Source organism: Alosa pseudoharengus, unplaced genomic scaffold, assembly GCF_046254945.1.
Source record: "Alosa pseudoharengus isolate Yale_2024_CS ecotype anadromous, Long Island Sound unplaced genomic scaffold, YU_APseudo_1.1 YU_APseudo_1.1_scf_20, whole genome shotgun sequence".
NCBI classification, from domain to species: domain Eukaryota; kingdom Metazoa; phylum Chordata; class Actinopteri; order Clupeiformes; family Clupeidae; genus Alosa; species Alosa pseudoharengus.
In genome coordinates this window covers 815,001-840,000 of record NW_027468664.1, presented here as the reverse complement: position 1 = coordinate 840,000, position 25,000 = coordinate 815,001, and the positions used below count along the sequence as shown (strand labels likewise).

At 42.4% G+C, this 25,000-nt stretch overlaps 1 protein-coding gene across 2 annotated transcripts in view; it reads left to right on the top strand.

Moving 5' to 3' along the window:
* The window catches only part of slc37a3 (solute carrier family 37 member 3), a 47,399-nt gene that overhangs the window by 3,159 nt on the left and 19,240 nt on the right, over positions 1–25,000 (top strand). The window contains exons 3-6 of one of the 2 annotated variants that reach the window (XM_076296178.1): positions 7,023–7,137; positions 10,723–10,815; positions 11,271–11,354; positions 11,551–11,696. In XM_076296178.1, the coding sequence (XP_076152293.1) occupies positions 7,023–7,137; positions 10,723–10,815; positions 11,271–11,354; positions 11,551–11,696 (438 nt within the window). Of the gene's footprint in view, positions 1–7,022; positions 7,138–10,079; positions 10,095–10,722; positions 10,816–11,270; positions 11,355–11,550; positions 11,697–25,000 lie in introns of those variants that run through there. The other variant, XM_076296179.1, reaches the window with a different exon arrangement.

Sequence of the window (25,000 nt, the reverse complement as noted above, 5' to 3'; positions counted from 1 at the left end):
TCTTTCGTCAAAATATATTTGGTAACTTCTGTAGACATCCAAAATGGGGTGGCGGTTAAAATTAGTAGGAAAAAAAACTATTGCATAAACAGTCATATATATCTTTTTGCCGTGGTATAGTCTTAAGTTTCATTTAGATGTCTTGAAAAGGTCTTAAAAGTCTTTAAATTTGCACTTGGAAAATGTGCAGATACCCTGAGAAAGACCGTTGGTTAGCTAGCTCATTTAAAATATCCTAAACTTTTTTTGACCCGGCCTCTTAAAAAAATCGGAATCGAGAATCGCTAGGAACCGGAATCGAAATAAGAAATCGGAATTGGAATCGGAATCGTTCAAATTCAAACGATACCCAACCCTACTCACATGACACACAAACAAATGGGTCAGTTGACCAAATAACATATCACTCACACACACACAGAGGTCACATATCACTCACACACACAGAGGTCACATACCACTCACACACACAGAGGTCATTTCCTCATGTGACTTACTGAGCTTGGGGGGAAACCCCCCCCCCCAAAAAAAAAAAAAAAAAACGGCCATTTAAAATGCTTCCCTATCCTTTGCTGGCCCAGTCATTGCCATGGCATAGACAATGTTATGGTTTAGTCATTGCCATGGCATAGACAATGTTATGGGTTTAGTCATGGCATAGACAATGTTATGGGTTTAGTCATTGCCATGGCATAGACAATGTTATGGGTTTAGTCATTGCCATGGCATAGACAATGTTATGGGTTTTTGTGAGACTGTCGTCGATTTCATGCGAGAGTGATAGACTGCAGACCTACCTATCAGCTGTTTCTGAGGGCGGGCTTTATGTCTCTCGCTTAGGGCTGGGCGATATGGACCAAGTCATATCCCGATATATTTAGGTTGAATATCGATATACGATACATATCCCGATATTTTTTCCGCAAAGTTAGAGATGTAAAATGAAATGTTCAGTCAAAAATGAGTAGTTTTATTGAAAAATCACTACTAAAATAACAATAAAATGTAAACATAAAACTGAAGTGCCTTTTTTAAAAATCAAAGCTCCGTAAGGTGCACATTTAAATAAAAAAAATACCTTAAATAAAAATAGCCTATAAAATAAAATAGGCCAATCTTTTTCTAAAATAAATATATTTATATGAGAAAAGTAGCGTGCAGTTTCACAGCAGTGCAGAGAGGGGAGCAGTGCAGAGAGCTCCGGTCAGCGGCTTGCGGGGAGCAAGGATCACGTCGCAAATTTGAACTATATCGATATATGCGATATGGTCTAATTCCATATCACATTTTTAAATATATCGATATATCTTTCAAGTCAAAGTCAAAGTCTGCTTTATTGTCAATTTCTTCACATGTCAAGACATACAAAGAGATCGAAATTACGTTTCCCACCATCCCACGGTAGAGACAAGACATATTTTACCAATTAAGTCCACAGACAAACATAACATTCAGTAAACAATAAAAAGTAAATAAGAAGGCACATACAATGAAGAAATAAGAGCAGCAAAATTGGGTTGAAATTGTGCAATTGTGCATACAGTAGACAGTCAATATAATAGTGCAAAGTCAGGCCAATAAATGGCTGAGATAGTTCTGTTTGACCTAAGTAAGCAAGTGGCATAGTGGTGCAAGTTATGTAAGAGCAGCAGAAGTGTGTTGTGTTTTCAGGACAACAGGACAACAACAACTAGTTGCAAAGTGTGCAAGTGTACAAGTGGAGTAGTGCAAGGCAGCTATACTTCTCTGCGTTCACCTGCGCACCCATTACTCTCGTTTGAATTACTCGCGAACCCGTGATCGCATAGATATGGCAAGCATATCAGATGAAAGAGGAGACACAGGGCTATCCATTGGTACCATGGACACAAACCAACGCTGCACACCCATTACTCTCGTTTGAATTACTCGCGGACCCGTGATCGGATAGATATGCCAGATGAAAGAGGAGTGTATGCGTATGTCAGATGAAAGAGGAGACACAGAGCTACCATTTGATACCAAGTACATCCTTCTGGGTTATAAAACAGACGAAGTGACAGCAAAATAATAACTTTATATAGCTGGACTTACCCCTGTTTTTGTGGCAAAGCATGTTTATAATCCAACGCTATCGTGTGTTTCTCTATGGCAAAGCATGTTCATAATCCGGTTTTGAGATCCTAGCAATAGTGCTGCCGCGATTAGTCGACTTAGTCGACCTAATCGACCATGAAAATTAGTCGACGGCAATTTTTTTAGTCGAAAAGTCGTTTTACTATTGACCGCCTATTTATTTTTGGTCTCAAACCAAAAACTCTTTAATAACTCTATGTTATTAACTCTTGAAAAGTACAATGACTGTCTTTGGATGTTAAACAGGCTACTAAGACTTTGGCAGTCATGTTTTAATCCACGCTATGCACGCAAACTGTTGCCAGCAGCAAAGCTGCGTGCCTGCCTGCTTTCAGCGCAATTCATTATTAGGCAGAGCTAAGTGGGGGGAGCTAAGCTAGTAGGTTACGCCAGTCCAGAAGTATTGTGGAAATTGAAATAAATGAAGTCTCACTTTGACAACGTCATTACTGTAATTCATTCATACAAAAAAAACGTTAAAACGAACATGCTGCCTCCCGTGATATCAACAATCAAGGTGCGTCATTTCCCATGGTCAATAAGTCACGACGCATATTTTTTTAGAGTTGAAGCCAACTGATAAAGTGAGGTAACCTATGTGGTAAGACGCACAAAGTGCCTGTAGCCTACTTGCTTTAAACATGCTGATGTTAGGCTCATTTGCAAAGTCCTCAACTCCTGCCACCTTTCAAAGTCCAGCGTTTCTCAAACTATGGGCCGCGCGGACCAGCACCGCCCGTAACGTGGACACTGCTGGTCCGAAGCCGCAGAGAGAATTCCCGGGGCTTCATCTGATAATTTGCTGCGCAATTAATCAAGGAACCGCGGACCGACAGAAAAAGAAAACAAACGTTTCTGCAATCAGTAAGAAATACTTGCTAATTTGGTGTCATCAAACATAGAGGCATACAATTAAATGGTGGTATGAACGTTCATTCAATGCGCGAGAGAAACTGAAACCACTTGATAACGTTGGTAGCAAAGCTCCAATTCAACCTATTGGAAGGCTATTTAATTATGAAACTACATTTAATAGAACAATGTGGATTTATTTATGCATGTGGATTTATGCAAACAGAGCACAGACTATAATACACCATCTAGAGTATTGTATAGTCAAATTTGAATAACGTGGCCAAAAGCTGGCATAATTAAATATGTCAATATTCTTTCCATTTGCCTACCAGTGTATGATGCTTGCATGAGGGAAACATCCCAAAACGATTACACCAATATAATTGCTGTTGTTTTGTGAAGTATTTATCATGCAACCATGCAAAAGCAATGGAACTATTGTAATTATATTTTACATTAGTAAAGCAGTCCTCTGATGTGCATGTTTTCACAAACTTTTTGTGAACAATGTTAGCACTTTAAACACTGGCTGCTTTGAAATGCATGTATAACAATATAGCATAACAATAATAATTGTGATGTGATATAATGATAATTTGATGGGAGGTGGGTTCATGTAGGTGGGCCCTATGACCCCAAAGTATGCCATGACCGGGCCTTAGGTCAAAGAAGTTGTCTATGTCCATGGCAACACTGGCATACAAATAAAGTCTATCAAAGGTCTGACATTAGATCTGAAGGTAGCATTTTAAATGGGGTGTTTTTTTTAATACATAATTTTAGTATTAAAGTAATACAGCTTCTAACAAAAGGGTGATATATATTTTACGTTTTCCCTTTAGTTGAGTTAAAAAAAAAAACGGACACAACAAAATAACAAACACTTGATTTTTAAAAAAATTAGTCGTTTAGATTAGTCGACTAATCAAAAAATTAATCGAAAGATTAGTCGTTAGAAAATTAGTCGTTAGTGGCAGCACTACCTAGCAAATTCCTGCATGGCATCCAATTCAAGGCTCAAATTGCATCCCAATTTGTTCAACAAAGAAACACCTTTTTTGCCTTTACTTTGTTCATGGCAATGCAGTAAAAAGTTGAGAATCATCATGAGTGCATACACCATAGTAACACATGCTAACACGCAAACTTGGGTCAAGTCAGGTCAGATCAGTTTGTGTCACAGATATGGAGCGCAGAAAGGTCATTTTTCATCGCTAAATAAAAAAAATCATTTATTTCCGTAAATCACACACTACATATTTCTGTAAATTGCTCAGCCCCAGAGTATCCCTCCAACATGGCAATTATATTGCCCGATTCAGGACAGTCTGCCCTACACACACATGAAATGCATGTAGAGCTATGAGCTTGCTGTGGTGAGATACAGGTCAAAATATAATAATTTTTATAATATGATTTTTTTATTTTAATTCTTTAAAAATCAAAATAAAATCAATGCTAGTACTAATACATGAAATGATGGCAGATCTGTATAGCCTAGACTCTCTCTGCTGAAAAAAACAATATATAATATGTGTGTGTGGCACTTACAATGACTAGAATAAATCCTTATGAATAAAGGTAGTGAAAATGCCCAAAAAACAGCTTAGGGTTCTAAGGGTTAATAAACACTAGTGTAAGGACCAGTCTAGTTAATAAACACTAGTGTAAGGACCAGTTAATAAACACTAGTGTCAGGACCAGTTAATAAACACTAGTGTAAGGACCAGTCTAGTTAATAAACACTAGTGTAAGGACCAGTTAATAAACACTAGTGTAAGGACCAGTCTAGTTAATAAACACTAGTGTAAGGACCAGTTAATAAACACTAGTGTCAGGACCAGTTAATAAACACTAGTGTAAGGACCAGTTAATAAACACTAGTGTCAGGACCAGTTAATAAACACTAGTGTCAGGACCAGTTAATAAACACTAGTGTAAGGACACACATACATACATACACACATGCATACACACATACATACATACATACACACATACATACACATACATACACACAAACATACATACACAGTCTTGTGATGACCTTAAGTTTCAACACACTGCTGCTCAAAGGTGAAAAATGAAACACACCACACACACCACACCACACACACCACACCACACACACCACACCACATCACACCTTACCAGCTGTTTGTGTGTGACTGTGCAACCGTGTGTGTGTGTGTACTCTAAGGGCGTGTGTTTAATCACAGAGACTAATCCATGCTGTGGCATTATTCTTTTGTGTGTGTGTGTGTGTTAACTCCAATATGAGTTTACATGTGCTTGGGAGAGAGCTTGTGCTGGTAGGTGTGTGTGTGTGTGTGTGTGTGTGTGTGCGCCTGTTTTTGTTCATTCACTAAAGAAAGACATTTGGTTATGGACGTAACAAACAGTTTTGAAAAATAAAACAATGAAGGTAATGAGGAGCAGGAGCAGGTAATGAGGAGCAGGAGCAGGTAATGAGGAGCAGGTAATGAGGAGCAGGTAATGAGGAGCAGGAGCAGGTAATGAGGAGCAGGAGCAGGTAATGAGGAGCAGGTAATGAGGAGCAGGAGCAGGTAATGAGGAGCAGGTAATGAGGAGCAGGGCTAGTTTCATCGAAGAGGATGTGATGGTGCCACTGACACCTCGTTTAGGCTCCATCTAGCAAGCTATTCAAGTTCAATGAGTCAGTGTTTTATGAACACTGTTAATAAAAATAAGTATTTCCCAGTTAGACCTTTACAAACTGCATAATCATAAATTATACACCTCCCAATGCACACCTGGCCATAACCCAGTTCAGGATACACACACACACTGCTGTCACCTCCACACACACACATTGCTGTCTCCTCCACACACACACACACACACACTGCTGTCTCCTCCACACACACACTGCTGGGGCCTACACACACACACACACACACACACACACACACACACTGCTGGGGCCTACACACACACACACACACACACACACACACTGCTGGGGCCTACACACACACACACACACACACACACACACTGCTGTGGCCTACACACACACACACACACACACACACACACTGCTGGGGCCTACACACACACACACACACACACACACACACACTGCTGGGGCCTACACACACACACACACACACACACACACACTGCTGGGGCCTACACACACACACACACACACACACACACACACTGCTGTGGCCTACACACACACACACACACACACACACACACTGCTGGGGCCTACACACACACACACACACACACACACACACACTGCTGTGGCCTACACACACACACACACACACACACACACACTGCTGGGGCCTACACACACTGCTTTAAATCTGTTTGGATGCATCTCGGTCTACCAAAGGCTGAGTCTTCAGTACAGTACAATCCACACGGAATGAAAAGTATTTTTTCGACAACTGATCAAAGATGATTTTTTTTTCTAGTTTGTAGAGAATGTTTGCTTCAATGCAGATGCAGCATAAAAGATAAAAGGATAAAAGGTGGGGAGTTCAGGGGTTAGCACGTGCTGAGGGTTAGCCTGTGCTGAGGGTTAGCCTGTGCTGAGGGTTAGCACGTGCTGAGGGTTAGCCTGTGCTGAGGGTTAGCACGTGCTGAGGGTTAGCCTGTGCTGAGGGTTAGCCTGTGCTGAGGGTTAGCCTGTGCTGAGGGTTAGCACGTGCTGAGGGTTAGCATGTGCCCATGCTGAAGGTCAGCCTGTCTCTGAAGTTGTGTAGAAATTGTGCATTTTCTAAACAGTGTTTTAAAAATGTCCCTGGGGGTGACATCCCTGGACCCATGCAGCGTTTAGGGATCATTTCAAATCCTGGTGATGCCACATGTGTGGTTCCCCCAGTTCTATAAGACGTTGCGTAGTTATGCATTTATTACATTAGTTCCAGTTCCTAATCAGTCAGATTGAGACTTACATTTACTGAAGCACTCGCCTTTGCAGCTCTCCAGAGGAAAAGTTATCATTGTAGACCTTCAGTAATGTGTGTGTGTGTGTATGTGTGTGTGTGTGTGTGTGTGTATGTTCCCTGTAGCTATGTCCTGCTGCACTCCTCCAGGAAGACCTTCAGTAATGTCAAAGTCAGCATCTCAGCGCAGTGGACCCCTTCAGTCCTCAACAGCACTCTGCCCCCATACTCACCTGGAGAGGTACGTGTGTGTGTGTGTGTGTGTGTGTGTAACTCTCCCCCCATACTCACCTGGAGAGGTACGTGTGTGTGTGTGTGTGTCAGGGATGGAAATTAACCACCCACCCCCCGCCAAATGCGGGTAGTTTTGTGCGCTGGCGGGTGAATTTGGTCAACTTACCAGCCACTGTGGCGGGTAGAGCTACTGTACCACAAATGGTCAGATCCGGTCTAATTTTCATACTTATTGACGGTTAAAAATAAGAAAGTGTCTGTAGGGATCATGTAGCCTAACGTTACAGGCCTATAAGGGTAAATCGCGCTGATTTGAAGTTCTACAAGTCGTAGTGAGCCGCCACCGCAGCATAGCCTATAGGCACTGGTGCAGCGCTTCACTTTCACTTCACTACCATTAGGAAACTGTCACTATGCTTTCATGTGCCACTGCTAGATTATTTCAGGATGACTGCATAGACATAAATCTAGTGAGATCTGTGGATCTGCGTTATATCTTCACAGGCTAATATTCTCACCTAAATAGTTCTCTTTTGAATTGGCCCGTATAGCTATTTTAATCCGGCCCGCGACATGCTGCTATTTAGACCTATGAGGCAGACAGACGGACATCTCCACACCCATTTGTCGTGATGTAATATCTCACAAACTTTTCATTCAAGAAATTACAAACCGTATATCAGAATAAACAGCAGAACTTACTGAACACAAAGGTGTAAAGCATTCCCTTATACAAGTTATAGCCGTTCCAGAGTAATCCGGTTTTGAAATTGAAGCAAATGTCTACATGGTCTCCAACTTTGGGCTTTTGTCATACATGATAAGGCCAAATACAAAATAAATGTTAACAATATCGCCTAGATAACTGTACAACCAGAGTTTTTTCAATGTAGTTTCACAAAATGCTAAGCATGCATATTACGTTTTCTAAAGCTGAGCTGTGCTTAAATTGTTCAGTGCATGATTTCATAATGGGCCAAATAGAAAATAAATGCTAAATGTTAAATATAGCCTTGATACCTGTAAATATTTAAATCAGGTGATGTACACTATAGTTAGATCAAGTTGGAGGGTTGGATTATAGGATGCTCCAGAACTCACAGAAACGGAGTCTTAAAGAAGCCACACCACTTTTATGACAAGACACTATAGCATATGAATGTGGTTCTGACCAGGCTTGGAATTTCAACATTCTGGGGGCAAGGCCACTTGGCCTTCAGTTGGGCATATTTGGTGGAGGGCACAAAGGCCACATGTCAGGGCCAACGTTAACTATACAGTAGTAGGCTATAAAAATGATCAAAGTTGTAGCCTATTCACTGCAGTAGACCTGCATCACTGTATGAAACATTACAAAAACATGAAACATGACACATTACATATAACTGTAAATCATCTGATCATCTAATATTTACAGATATCTAGGCTATATTTAACATTTATTTGATATTTGGCCTGTTATGAAATCATGTATTGAACAATTTAAGCACAGCTCAGCTTTAAGAAAGTCAAATAGCCTAGATGCATGCTTAGCATTTTGTGATCATTAAGGCTACTTTCACAAACTCTTAGTCAGCTGTCCTCTGATTTACCGATATCTAGGCGACATTTGTAATATTTATTTTGTATTTGGCCCGTTATGAAATAATGTGGAACAATTTAAACACACTGTAAAACTTAAAGCCCAAATTTGGAGACATCCATGTATGTTGAAATTTACTGCAAATTCAAAACGGGATTACTCTGGAACGGCTAACTGTACAGGGGACTGCTTTACACCTTTGTGTTCGGTAAGGTCTGCTGTTTATTCTGATATATGGTTTGTCATGTGTTAAACGAGGGGTTCGTGAAGTATTCCGCCGAGATGAATGGGTAGGGAGATGGATGCAAAACCTTCAGTAGAATTTATGATTAAATTGAATATTATTTACTTTTCTCGCGAACCGTTCATCACAGCAATTAGCGGCTGACATCGTTTAAAAGCTGAGAAAAAGCTCCTTTGTGTGATACTTGTGATGTCTGTGTGATGAGTAGGCTACTTCGCAAGTAGTTCAACTGAGAAGAATGGGTGAATTTGGACGCACTTTCTTTCTTGCGCTAACTTTCTCCACTGCGTAATTTGCGCTGTGAATGCTAAGATTGTTTTGACAGGCCATAGGCTAAATATATATCGCTATTAGTAGGACGCAAAGCAAAATATATTGAAAGAAGGGGGCACCAAGGCCACCGTGGCCTGTAAACCTCTGATTTTCAAAGGGGCGTCACGGCCAATGCAAGGGGCTACGACGGCCATGGCCGTCGTGGCCGCCGTGAAATTCCTACCCTGGTTCTGACCCTTAGTTTTGTTGCTACTGTGCTTGGAGGACAGCTGGTAGGTTTAGGGCAAAATTCAGCACATTTAATCGTATTGCAATAATGCCGATTACCGTGATCATTTTGGGTAGCCTACTATAATCATGATATCACATTTTCATGCTGTTTCTCTAGTGGCTGGTAAAAAAGTTGAGTGGCTGGTAGATTTTGGAATCCACCAGCCACAGTGGCAGGTAGAAAAAATATTTAATTTCCATCCCTGGTGTGTGTGTGTGTGTGTGTGTAACTCTCCCCCCATACTCACCTGGAGAGGTACGTGTGTGTGTGTGTGTGTGTGTGTGTGTGTGTGTAACTCTCCCCCCATACTCACCTGGAGAGGTGCGTGTGTGTTTGTGTGTGTGTGTGTGTGTGTGTGTGTGTGTGTGTGTGTGTGTGTGTAACTCTCCCCCCCATACTCACCTGGAGAGCTACGTGTGTGTGTGTGTGTGTGTGTGTGTGTGTGTGTGTGTGTGTGTGTGTGTGTGTGTGTGTGTGTGTGTGTGTGTGTGTGTGTGTAACTCTCCCCCCATACTCACCTGGAGAGCTACGTGTGTGTGTGTGTGTGTGTGTGTGTGTGTGTGTGTAACTCTCCCCCCATACTCACCTGGAGAGGTACGTGTGTGTGTGTGTAACTCTCCCTCCATACTCACCTGGACAGGTACGTGTGTGTGTGTGTGTGTTAGGGATGGGAATTCGATTAAATTTTCTTAGTCGATCGTCGGGAGAATTAACGATCGACTACCGATTAATCATTAATATTTTTATATTAAAATGCATTATTTATTTCACTTTTCATAAATTAAAAATTCAATGAAAATACAAAAGTACATCGTGTTTTTCCTCGCCTAGAGAGGTGTACTGTGTGTGTGTGTAACTGTACCCCCATACTTGCCTAGAGAGGTGTGTGTGTGTGTAACTGTACCCCCATACTCGCCTCCAGAGGTGTGTGTGTGTGTAACTGTACCCCCATACAGTACTTGCCTAGAGAGGTGTACTGTGTGTGTGTGTAACTGTACCCCCATACTTGCCTAGAGAGGTGTGTGTGTGTGTAACTGTACCCCCATACTTGCCTAGAGAGGTGTGTGTGTGTAACAGTACCCCCATACTCGCCTCCAGAGGTGTGTGTGTAAAGTGCTTACATTATTTTAATGTATTAAAGTGTGCTGTTGTCTGTGTCTGTGTGTGTGTGTGTGTGTGTGTGTGTGTGTGTGTGTGTGTGTGTGTGTGTGTGTGTTAACAGACATGGGAGGAAAATCGTATGTTCTCAGACTCTCAGGAGGCCACTCTATTCCTCGGGGTGCTGGACACCATCTTCCTGTTCTCCTACGCAGTGGTGAGATCCCCAGCCCTGTGTGTGTGCGTGTGTGTGTGTGCGTGTGCGTGTGTGCGTGTGTGTGTTTTGAATTTCCTCTTGGGGATCAATAAAGTATCTATCTATCTATCTATCTATCTGTGTGAGTGTGTACGTGTGCGTGTGCATGTGCGTGTGTGTGTGTGTGTGTTTCTCGGGGCTTATTAGGTTATCATCTTTTTGCAGTGGCCAGAGCCTTGTGCATATGTGTGTGTTCCTCCAGAAGACTAATCAATGTGTGTGTGTGCCTGTGTGTGTGTGTGCCTGTGTCTGTGTCTGTGTCTGTGTGTGTGAGTGTGTCTGTGTGTGCGTGCGTGCATGCGTGTGTGTGTGTGTGTGTGTGTGTGTGTGGTGTGTGCGTGTGTGTGTGTGTGTGCGTGCGTGCGTGTGTGTGTGTGTGTGTGCGTGTGTGCGTGCGTGCGTGCGTGTGTTATCAGGGTCTGTACATCAGTGGAGTGATGGGGGATCGCCTGAACCTGCGATACGTGCTGACATTTGGTCTTTGTGGGTCAGCAGTTGTGGTAAGACTTCAATACGTGTGTGTGTGTGTGTTTTAGGAGTTTGTATTTGGGACTGTTACGGAGTGGATGGCCTTCTATAATGTCTATTTCTACTGTGTGTGTGTGTGTGTGTTTTAGGAGTTTGTATTTGGGACCGTTACGGAGTGGATGGCCTTCTATAATGTCTATTTCTACTGTGTGTGTGTGTGTGTTTTAGGAGTTTGTATTTGGGACCGTTACGGAGTGGATGGCCTTCTATAATGTCTATTTCTACTGTGGGCTGTGGGTGTGCAATGGGCTGCTGCAGTCAGCTGTTTGGCCCTGTGTGGTCGCCGTCATGGGCAATTGGTTCGGCAAGTCAGGGTAAGCACACACACACACACACACACACACACACACACACACACACACACACACACACACACACACACACACACACCTTCTGTTTTACACAAACATTTTTTGTCCTTATGCGTGTTTATGTGTGAGCTTGTGTGTGATTTTGATGTAAGTTTGTGTGTGTGTTTAATGTGTGTGTGTGTGTGTGTTTAATATGTGTGTGTTCTGCATGAGGGGCTTCATCTTTGGGCTGTGGAGTGTGTGTGTTTAATGTGTGTGTGTGTTTAAAGAGGTGGTTCAGGATTTTGGACATAGGACCTCATTTCCAAGTTAGCAAGTGTGATATTTATCAGTGGAGACCATTTTCAACACGTTTCATCCAGTCCTTCTAATTGCAGAGTTCGCAGGTGCTAGGCTAGCGCAAGTCAACGGTATGTGCTAGCCTGCCACTAAAGACAGTCTTACCCACTCCACAGTACACCCGAGGCAAATAAATTATAACGCCAGACTATCGATGTAAATGTCTGTGTTGATAGTTTTATTTCTAACATTATTCTATCCTTGCATTTCAATTATCGCATTACATTTTGAGGGACTAGTTTCTTAGCAGCGGCGGAATTATACTTGCTCCGGTTAGTAGTACTGCGCCAACAAGTAAACAGAGAAGCTCCAATGGGGATACCTAGTAGTAGCCTTGGTAATATCAGTCCGCTGCGTTGCTTATATTCCTACTAGTAAGTATAACTATTGCTACGCAATAAAAATGGGTAGTAATGTGTGTGTGTGTGTGTGTGTGTGTGTGTGTGTGTGTGTGTGTGTGTGTGTGTGTGTGTCTGTGCGTGTGTGTGTGTGTGTGTTTAATGTGTGTGTGTGTGTGTCTGTGCGTGTGTGTGTGTCTGTGCGTGTGTGTGTGTGTGTGTGTTTAGTGTGTGTGTGTGTGTGTCTGTGCGTGTGTGTGTGTGTGTTTAGTGTGTGTGTGTGTGTGTGTGTGTGTGTGTTTAATGTGTGTGTGTCTGTGTGTGTGTGTGTGTGTGTGTGTGTGTGTGTGTGTGTTTAATGTGTGTGTGTGTGTGTTTAATGTGTGTGTGTGTGTGTGTGTGTTTAATGTGTGTGTGTCTGTGTGTGTGTGTGTGTGTGTGTGTGTGTGTTTAATGTGTGTGTGTGTGTGTGTGTGTGTTTAATGTGTGTGTGTGTTCTGCCGGAGGGGCTTCATCTTTGGGCTGTGGAGTGTGTGTGTGTGTGTGTGTGTGTATGTGTAAGACTCTATATGTGTGTGTGTAAGAGAGTGTGTGTGCAGGGGTGTAGTGGGCGTTGGACGCGGGGGAACGCCGTCCCCCCACTTCTTGGAGCATTGTGTTTTGAGCATTTTAAAAAGCATTTATTAATATAACAAGTGTTGTTGTGATAACAACGCATTACGCAAACGTCTCCAATTTGTCATAAAAATCGTTACAAGAATGACCGTCATGCTGTAGCACTCCACCATGCGTAAAGACATTAAAAACTGCACAGCTCGTCGTTCCGCATTACCCGAAAGTAGCTAGAAAGTGGCTAGAAAACAACTGCCTGTATCCGAATCTAGCAAGCATCTTCATGGCCCACTGTTGCAATTCCTTCGTTTGTGTTTTGCAGAAAGCAGGCTAATCCAGTGTTCAAAATGACACGATAAGCATGTGTGAGTAATATAAGTGATTTTTATCGAGGTAGCTCCAATATAAGTGATAAGGCTATTTAACCATAAGTAATGACCCAACGGTAACCCTGAACAACTTTAGGAAAAACTTACCATTGGTGCAGCTACTTTCATCCAAACAAAAACTTTTCAGATGACGGACACACAATGTTCTTTCTGTTATTTTTTTGTTTTGTTTTATTGACACCTCTACATTTAATCATTCGCAATGGCATTCATATGACGCCCCCTCAAATTGAGCTACCCTGCCCACACAGCGTGTTGAATATGCGTGTGAATCCTTGTGCTATTGTTATTGCCATGGTTACGTGTGGTAATGAATCCTTGTGCTATTGTTATTGCCATGGTTACGTGTGGTAATGAATGAAGCCATGGAGCGGCATGTTATGATTACATAGGCTACTCTACAAGGAGATTAGACTACGCTAGATTACATAGGCTACTCTACAAGGAGATTAGACTACGCAAGATTACATAGGCTACTCTACATTATGGTTTGTCTGTTTATTGTATGATACAGCAAAATGAAAAGCATTTTGTAGCTAATCCATGTCATTTAATTGTTTTTTTTAATTCAGTTTCATATTCACGAAAGCTGGTAACAATTTGGCCTTGGCCTTACGCACTGATGTATGTGGAGGTGCGAGTGTGACAGTGTTTTGCAATGAAATAGCGTCCCCCCACTTTAAAAATCACCACTACACCACTGTGTGTGTGTGTGTGTGTGTGTGTGCGCGTGTGTCAGTGTTTCCTCTAGGATTTTTGTAAGCAGTGGGGGCAGGCCTGTGCCCCAGCCCCCCCGGTCCCACGGAACTGACAACTGACACTTCGCTGCAACACAAACTATTATATAAACTATTGTCCAACTAAAGAGATTGCGCAGCAATAAAGCAGCGGGGCCTGACAGACTGTGTCCAAGACTACTCAAGGCCTGTGCTGCTGAACTGGGGGAGCCACTGAAGCACATCTTCAATTTGAGCCTACGCCTTGGACAAGTTCCAACACTGTGGAAGACATCATGTCTCACCCCTGTCCCTAAGAAGCCACACCCTAGTGAGCTTAATGACTACAGACCTGTCGCTCTTACATCACATGTGATGAAGACAATGGAGCGATTGGTCTTAGGCATGCTCAGACCCCAGGTATGCCATGCACTAGACCCGTTACAGTTTGCTTACCAGGAGAAAGTGGGCGTGGACGATGCCATCACTTATCTTCTACACAGCACACATTCCCACCTGGACAAGGGGAAAAGTGCTGTGAGAATCATGTTCTTTGATTTCTCAAGTGCTTTTAACACCATCCAGCCCCTCAGATTGGGAGACAAGCTCTTGCAGATGGGTGTGGACGTTCACCTGGTAACCTGGATTACAGATTACCTGACCGAGCGACCACAGTTCGTCAGACTGAAGAACTTTCTCTCTGACACTGTGATCAGCAGCACCGGAGCGCCACAGGGAACTGTGCTCTCTCCAGTCCTGTTCACCCTGTACACATCTGACTTCTGCTACAACACCGAGTCATGCCACATGCAGAAGTTTTCTGATGATACTGCAATTGTGGGGTGTATCAGGAACGGGCAGGAGGAGGAGTACAGGAGCCTGGTGGAGGACTTTGTGCAATGGTGCAAACTCAATCATCTTCAACTTAATACTTCAAAGACCAAGGAGATGGTGGTGGAGTTCCGCAGGTCTAAGCCCACTCTGCTACCAGTCCACATTGATGGGGTCAATGTGGAGGTGGTTAGCAGCTACAAGTATCTGGGTCTCCACCTGGACAATAAACTGGACTGGTCAGCCAACACTGATGCACTCTACAAGAAAGGGCAGAGCAGGCTGTACTTCCTGAGGAGGCTGCGGTCCTTCAATGTGTGCAGTAAGCTCCTCAGGATGTTCTACCAGTCTGTTGTTGCCAGCGTCCTCTTCTATGCAGTAGTATGCTGGGGAGGAAGCACAAAGAAGAAGGATGCTGGGCGACTTGACAGGCTGGTAAGGAAAGCTGGCTCTGTAGTGGGAGCTGAACTGGAGTGCATCACTTCACTATCTGACAAAAGGACCCTAAACAAACTGATCAACATCTTGGACAATGAGTGTCACCCACTCCACAGCACTATTGTTAAGCAGAAGAGCCTGATCAGCTGGAGACTTCGCTCACTGCCTTGCACAACTGACAGACTGAGAAAGTCATTTGTCCCCAGGGCCATTGAACTGTTCAATGCCTCACTTAAGGGAAGAGGAGAGATAGACTTCTCTGCATAGTCTGTCTGCCTCTTCACCCCCTCCATGTTTGGATACTGTCTGTCCACTAGCCACTTTTACCACTGTCTTTATGCCTCACTGTTTGCGTGCTATATTAGCACATTAGCACATATGCATAACCCCCCCCCTCCATGCCACATCCGAACTGTGGCCACACTTATACATTTTCTTTAAATTTAAAAAAGGAAAGAAAATGTAAAGTTAAATATAGACTTTACTTTACTTTATTTCTGCATTGTTGCACGGTTGGACTTAATCATTTGCACTATCACCATGACCACTATCACCATTGCACTACCACCATGACACTCATTCACACAGAGCACCTTAGAGCACCTTACCATACCTTACTATGCACAGAGAATCACAGGCTCAGTCCCTGCCTTAGTCATTGCAAGCGCCTCTGATTGATTAATTGACAGACAGAGGATAACATTTACTGGAACAGACCCGACAAAGTGGAATAAACTGGCGATCTTAAATGGAATATACCACAAAAACGGCACGTTGTCTGCGCACCATCGAAACGGCAGACTTTACGGAATACCTCTTCTCAAATACACAGTAAGGATTCTCAACAAACTGCCAAACACTGACAAGCCCCCAACAGACAGAACATCGGAGGCCCTGACGGATTGGATAGAGAAACAGCTGCGCTTTACGCGGGAGGTCATTCAACCAGCGCTCAACAGAACAGCGAGGACGCAGCAGAAAAGGCTCCCCAGAAAGGTAGGCCGCGATGAAATTGCCTACCTCTGGAATAACAACAAGAGCAAAGCTATTAGAATAATCCTTAATAACAGCATCTTCCCAGAACATCCACCAAGCACGGATGATACAGAGCGAGTGTATAACTACTACTGCGATAAAAACCAAGCAGATACCATCTGTGAACGCCTTGCCACGCCCCCCTGGCTAGATGCGCTAGAGTTAAATCCCCCTACCGAAACACCGAATACCTCGCTGTTTACATCTCAGGAGGTTTTAAGGGTGATCGAAAGTCTACCAAACAACAAGGCGTGTGGATCTGACGGCGTTACGTACGAAACACTTAAATCCACGAAACAATGGACATGTATCGCACTAACGCAAATATTTAATGTTTGTCTGACTAATGAAAAAATACCAAATTCGTGGAAAGGAGCCCTTATCCACAGAATCCCTAAAAAAGACAATATACCTGACGACCCAGCAACATGGAGAGACATGTCTTTACTCCCGACCGTCTACAAAGTCCTTATGAAGTGCATTCTGAATCGCATCCTGCCATGGCTCTGCGAAATGAACATCTTGTCGGAAAAACAAAAAGCCTATATTAACCGTCAAGGCATGAACGAGCACGTTTTTTGCCTGAAAACAGCAATTGATGATTTTAAACATGAATCCACCAAGTTCTATGCAGTCTTTCTAGATTTCCGGGATGCATTTGGCTCATTGCCGCATGCTGTTATGATTAAGGCCTTGGACGAAATTCACCTACCCAAACCGTATATCAACATGATTAAGGACATTTACAAAAACTCCTTTTTCCAGGTGATCTGTGGAGACCAATTGACTAGCCCAATCCAACTAAGAACCGGCATCAAGACAGGCTGCCCGTGGAGCGCAGTAAACTTCATTCTAGCCCTTAACCAGTGGCTCAAGTGGCTGTGTCTCTGCTCCCCCCCGCACATCAGATCACCAAACCCTGTCCAGGCCTATGCAGACGACGTCAGCTAAGTGTCGACGTCAGCTAAGGTGTCATCCAGGAATGAGAAAGTGATCAAGACCATGCTCTCCCACACGGACGAATTTCTGCGGTGGTCCGGACTAGAGGTGAAAAACACCAAGTGTGCTGTGTTCTATGAGAGACGCAGTGGAGGTAACAGGTGGTATCAAGCCAAGAAAGACAAGCCATCCTCCTTTTCCATCATGGGCAGTGAGATTAAAGACAAGCCATCCTCCTTTTCCATCATGGGCAGTGAGATTAAAGACAAGCCATCCTCCTTTTCCATCATGGGCAGTGAGATTAAAGACAAGCCATCCTCCTTTTCCATCATGGGCAGTGAGATTGAAGTGTATGCGCGCCACGAAACCTACTGCTACCTCGGACACCGATTCAACATCGCGGGTGAATGGGAAGAGCAATTACACAAACTTAGCAGCGAATACTGCACAAGGATGGAGATGGTAGATTCATCCCCCCTCCCTGTCGCAATGAAATTACAGGCCATAAGAGAGATTGCTCTTTCCAAAATACAGCATCTCTTTGCAAACATCCACATCCCTAAATGCATCTTAAATGAGCTGAATAATAAGACTGTAGGCCTAGTAAGACGCTGGATGGGACTAAACACACACTGGACAAGAGACGTTCTGTTTCACAGGGCCAGAGATGGAGGGCTGGGTGTCCCTCACACAGAGTGGGTGTATGTTGCCGCCAGAATAAGCAACCTGTTAAGGATGCTAAACAATGATGACGCAGCCGTGCGTGAGCTTGCCCGAGCCTCACTTCTGCTACATCAGATGACGCCAGCTTCCTCGGGTTCAGAAGAAAAGCCAATGGAAAATTGGACACCAACACACCAGGCTTCGGCGTGCGCTCGGACTGGCTGGACCTGAATGACCTATGCAACCGCGCAAATGTCCAACTGCGCTGGAGGGACACATTAGGACAGTCAGTGGAAATCAACAATAACATAATCACGGATCCAACCATCACGGCAGAGGCAACCATCACAACTGGCGACAACATTCAACTTCTCGACGCACAAAACTGCAGAAGGGCAATAATCAATCACTTCCACTCGCGCATGATACAGCACTGGACAGGCCTACGCCTACAAGGACAACTGGCCTGCCTGCCCTGTGCCGACCATAACGTATCACACACAGTACTGAAAAACACAGCCCTACAAGATGACATCCACAGATTTACAATAAAAGCTCGTCTTCAGGTACTACCAACAAAGTCCAACTTAGCAACATGGTTTCCATCCGCACATGAGCCGTTTTGTCTGCAACATCACACCCAGCAAAGGGAGACGATCGCGCACATCCTTAATGGCTGCGCTGCATACAAAGGACTGTACATCGCGCGCCACGACCGTATCGTTGCACTGTCAGTGAAGGAGCTCCGTGACAATGCCACCTTTGCTGCAATTCATCACAACGAAAAGATCAAGACAGACTGGTTCTCCCCCCCACACAAACAGTGCGCTACATTGGAAACTGCCATAAATAACTTACCAAATACACACCAAAGCCGTTACAATAATAGAAATTGGTTGCTCTTTCGATGCTTACATGGACACCTGCTATGCTTCAAAACTGTTAAAATATCAACCATGGTACAATGTTTTTAATAATTCTGGCTACTCCTGCAAAATCATTGCCCTCATTTTTGGTAGTTTAGGCCATGTGCACAAGATGTGTGTAAGAGGCCTGTAGATCTGCGGACTACATAAGAACAAGGCCAAGAAACTGACAAGATATTGCTCTGTATCAGCAGTAATTGGTAGCCTCTACATATGGAGGCGTAGGTGCCACCTTTACCCCTAATGTGCATAATGGACTGGATATTGGCTGCTGTTGTACACCTTTCAATCACATTTGGATTATGCCATGATATATGCTTATCTTCTAATCCAAATAAAGAATTTAAATGTGTTTAATGTGTATGTGTGTGTGTGTGTATGTGTGTGTTTAATGTGTGTCTGTGTGTGTGTGTGTTTAATGTGTGTGTGTGTGTGTGTGTGTGTGTGTGTGTTTAGCAGTGGTGGAAGAAGTACTGAATCTCAGTACTTAAGTAAAAGTACAAATAACCAGAGAAATATTTACTTTAGTAAAAGTAGAAGTACCAAAATGACAACCCTACTTAAGTAAAAGTAAAAAGTACCTGATTTTAAATGTACTTTAAGTATTAAAAGTAAAAGTACTTGCATAATGATTGATTCTCTTAATGTTTATATTCTAATTCTAATAATAAAAAAAAACAGGCTGTAGCATTTTAATTAAGTTAGTTTTAGGTTAATGTAATGTTCTAACCATCTGTGGCCCAGTTTTCATTCTGACTTACAATTCTGGTCATCTGTCAGGGTAATCTTCAGAGTTAAATATCAATAGCAAAACCAACAAAGAAGGCTGGTTATACATCTTTAAAAGATTTATTTAACTGCAACGCAAATATGTAATGTCAATTGCAGTACATTAACCATTTTAACATTGTAGTAATAACATTGTTAATTACCATATGTTTACAGCTGTAAACATTTTTGATTAAGAGCATACATTTTCATTTGACAAGAACACATATTCTCTGCTTATAGTGCTCTTATAGTACATATAAACTATATAGTACATTTCAATCTTCAACTCCATTTCAAGTCTCTATTAAGTATGAAACTTAAACTTAACATCATTAGAAATTATAAACTAGTATTACATTTCAATCTTCAACTCCATTTCAAGTCTCCATTAAGTATAAAACTTCATTAACATCATTAGAAATCCATCTCCATCAAGTCTCAAAAAACAAAACAAAACAACCTGTGAACATTTGGAGCACTTTTTAAAAACTTCACATCACCAGTATTTTTTGTTGAGTTTTAAAAGGAGTTGGTTTTCAAAGTTCTCTGAACCCAGCCTGCCTCTTTTGGGGGTAAAAATCTGCCCTGCTGAGCTGAAGAGTCTCTCACAGGCTGCAGAGGCAGGCAACGGCGTATTTACCTTAAGTGACAATCTGTACACGGCAGGCATTGATTTGAGAACAGCCATTGTGGTAGCTGTGCTGGCCAGGTATACATCAAGCTGCTTAGAGGTCTCTAGGACGTTGTCTTTCATGATGTCAAAGTAGTCCTCTTCCTCCTCCTCCTGCTCTGACTGGTTAGACTACAATGGCTCCTAGTCCAACTGGGTCTTGATGTAGTTCATGCCTACACAGAATGTCCATGGGACCAAATAAAGGAAAGAAAAGATTACTGTATGTGTCTCCATAACCAGATATGACCATTAGTGTGACTAGGCTATGGACATATTGCTCCTCAGTATTTAAAGAACCAATGACTTACCCAGTTTCAGCAATTCCTCATTGCTTGTCCAGGACGTGCGAAACTTTGGAAGTAAAATCGCAGCTGCAATGAGTTCAGGGTCGGAAAGCATGGGTCCAAACCGCTGCTGTATTCCTTCTTGCAGGGCGAAGATCAGTGGCTGGCAGAACTTGGAAGAGGTTATGAGGCGGTCAAGCTTCACAATTAGGAGGGTTATAGTGGGCACCAGCCATCCCATATGGACATTCACCTCTGTCTGCATTATGTTCAGTGCCTTGGCGATAGGGCTCATGGTAGCAGCATATTCAGCCAAGAAGGCAAGTTCTGCAGGGCTGAACCTGTCACACAACAATAGAAAATCATACAAAATGTCATATGGTGATAACATTTGGAACATACACAGATAATACTAAATATTACATTAGTTAATATTGCATAAGCAATAAGAATTTAACTGCTATTTGTATAGATTTATGGAAGACAATGTGTTTGTGCAGCATAACACTTACATGGGGACTTTAACCCTTAGAACCCTAAGCTGTTTTTAGGGCATTTTCACTACCTTTATTCATAAGGATTTATTCTGGTCATTGTAAGTGCCACACACATATAATATATATAGTTTTTTTCAGGAGAGTTTATGCTATTCAGATCTGCCATCATTTCATGTATTAATACTAGCATTGATTTTATTTTGATTTTTAAAGAATTAAAATATAAAAAGTGTATTATAAAAAGTCTTATATTTCGACATGTATCTCACCACAGCAAGCTCACAGCTCTACATGCATTTCATGTGTGTGTAGGGCAGACTGTCCTGAATCGGGCAATATAATTGCCATGTTGGAGGGATACTCTGGGGCTGAGCAATTTACAGAAATTTTTGCTGTGTGATTTACGGAAATAAATGCCATTTTTTATTTAGTGATGAAAAATGACATTTCTGCACTCCATATCTGTGACACGAACTGATCTGACCTGACTTGACCCGAGGTTGCGTGTTAGCCTGCGTGCCTGTGTGTATGCAGTCATAATAATTCTCAACTCTTTACTGCATTGCCATGAACAAAGTAAAGGCAAAAAAGGTGTTTATTTGATTAACAAATTGGGATGCAATGTGAGCCTTGAATTGGATGCCATGCAGGAATTTGCTAGGATCTCAAAACCGGAATATGAACATGCTTTGCCATAGAGAAACACATGATAGCATTGGATTATAAACATGCTTTGCCACAAGAACAGACAAAAACGTGGGGTAAGTCCAGCTATATGAAGTTATTATTTTGCTGTCACTTCATCTGTTTTATAACCCAGAAGGATGTACTTGGTATCAAATGATAGCTCTGAGTCTCCTCTTTCATCTGACATGCGTGGCATATCTATGCGATCACGGGTCCGCGAGTAATTCAAACCAGAGTAATGAGTGTGCAGCGTTGGTTTGTGTACATGACATTATTTTGCAGTCACTTCATCTGGTTTTATAAGCCAGAAGGATCGATAAACATGGTACCAATGGATAGCCCTGTGCTCCCTCTTTCATCTGATATGCTTGCCATATCGATGCGATCACGGGTTCGCGAGTAATTCAAACTAGAGTAATGTGTGTGCAGGTGAATGCAGAGAAGTATAGACTGTAAATATGATGCAATTTGATTTAATTTCATGATTTTTTTTAATTTTCATACTTGATCGTACAGACAAGTGTGTAGTCTCGTTGGAAAGCCCCACTTCTGCTCTGTCGTGCAATAAAGGTTTCATCTCGCTGCGATATACCGTTCCGGAGCAATGTAACAGAGAAGAAAGGGTGTGTTTTTTGACGCACTTTGCGTCAATCGGGTTCTAAGGGTTAAGTGCAATGCAAACTGCTCTGATGGCTCCATCTCCACTTTCTTGGATGATTCTTAGCAATCGTTCCACGGAAAGAAAGAGGGAGTTCCACCTAGTATCATTTGGGCGAATGAGTTGGAGCTTGCATTCCCTCTCAATCACCTCTGCAGCTGTAGTAGAGCGAGCACTCTTGTTCCACAGTGCTGTGCACTTTGCAAATGCTGCACGGGAAATTTTTTTGTAGACCTGATCTGAGTTGGCTTTTGCAGCATCTACTGTTGAGATCAAGTTCAGAAGATGGCATGCACAACGGTGATGCTTAGGGAGCTGATATTCAGAGCAACTATCCTCTTCATCCATGAGACCTTGTATCTCAACACCCACTATCTCCTCTTCCACATCTTCAGCATTCTCACTGTCACTCACATCTTCCCCCTCCCCCTCAACCGAACTCTCTTCATCACAACCATAAACCCTGAAGGCCTTGATGAAATTTGAAGCATTGTCAGTAGTGGTCCTGACAATCTTCTCGCGAATGTTGTATTCAGTATGGATGTCATTAAGGGCTCCAGCTAATACATCAAATGTATGGGATCCTTTAAGCCTTCTGCATGCAAGCGCAATCGAACATCTCTCTAGACTGTCTGGGTCGATCCAGTGGGCAGTCACCCCAATAAAACTTTGACGAAAAGCCGTCCAGCAGTCTGTAGTTGTTGCGATGTATTCAATGTTTTGCATCACGTTCCTTACTCTGACTTTCATTTGCTCTGCTGTTTTTTTGATTTTAGCTCTGACTGTTGTTCTGGACATCACTGTGTAGTTTGGCATAGTATGCTGTATTAAATGTATAAATCCTGGTTGCTCCACAACTCCAAAGGGATGCAAACCCTGAACAACAAAGGTGATGACTGCCTGATCCATCCTCTTGTGTAGCTTTGGTGTCCTCTAGTCTCGGCTGCTTACTGTTTGACTCACTCTCACCAGCAGGCAAGCTTCCCTTCCTCTTGATTGTGGGTTTTGTCAGTTGAAGGTATCGTTGGAGCTGATGTTCATGCTTTCTCTGAAAATAAAAAGTAACAATATACTCTTGGTTAATTAATTTGTTCAACGTAATACTCCTATAATGATGGAGGTTACTGTCCAAAGTTTATAGCGCAATGCCCATTCAAATATGCTATTCCTGTAGAAATCCTGTAGCCCAATTACATGCCAACAGGTAGGCCTGCTTTAAAAATAGAATTATAAGGGGAAAAAACATAATTCCAGCTAAGCATTCGATAATGAATACTGAATATTATATTACATATGAATGAATGTGCAGTGAGCAGAATTTAGAAACTGCTCATCTGTAACTAAAGCCCCAAAAATATGTATTACATGACTCTTATCTCATTGTACACTTTCACAGTAGCAACGCATTCGCACCCCTCTCTCTCCCTCCGTTTCCCGCTAAGTATCCACCCATAATTTTAAGTTAGCAATCTACTAGCTTTATCTTCCCACCATTTTGGTCTAGCTTCTACGCTGAATTTATAATAGCCATAACCGTGTTATTTTGTTACGGTTGCTATATCATGTCAAGAAGACGCATTTCGCAAGGTTGCAGCATAAATAACACGTTACTAACTAAAATAAATAGCACTACAACATGCAAAAGCAGCGGGACATTAACGTTAACTATCACTAACTTAGCTAACGTTAACGTTAGATAGCATAACAAGTTTGCTTACCTCAACATGCTTCTTCAAATTTGAAGGAGAGTTCTTGAAGGCCAGCAGCTCGTTTTTGCATCATTTGCATTGGAACCTCCACGAGTCGTTTTTTGCTCCTTTTATTTCGAATAATTGTTGTAAATACGGCCACGGGTGGCTTATTGATTCAGGCTCTGACTCCATGTCTGCTAAGGCACCAGACTATGCGAGAATACGACCGTTGGAAAAGTTGAAGGGCTCTAGTTTAGAATCTTTGGTTAGAAGGATCATATCTGATTGGGTCAGAGCCAGGTGATTGGGTCAAAAAGACTAGCGTTCTATATCTATGGCAACCAAACTTCACTGGTGAGTCATGTGTGCTGGTGCTGGCCAGGAAGACGTTTTGGTAGGGGGGAAAACTTTTATCAGAAAATGTAACGAAACGTATTGTAGAAATGTAGCGGAGTAGAAGTATAGATAATTGCTGCAAAATGTAACGAAGTAAAAGTAAAAAGTATGCACTATTTATTCTACTTAAGTAAAGTACAGATACGTGAAAAATGTACTTAAGTACAGTAACGAAGTATTTGTACTTCGTTACATTCCACCACTGGTGTTTAGTGTGTGTATGTGTTTGTGTGTTTAGTGTGTGTATGTGTGTGTGTTTAATGTGTGTGTGTGTGTGTGTGTTTAATGTGTGTGTGTGTGTGTGTGTGTTTAATGTGTGTGTGATAGATAGATAGATAGATAGATAGATAGATAGATAGATAGATACTTTGTTGATCCCTAGGGGAAATTCAAGGTCTCAGTAGCATACAGACTACACACACAC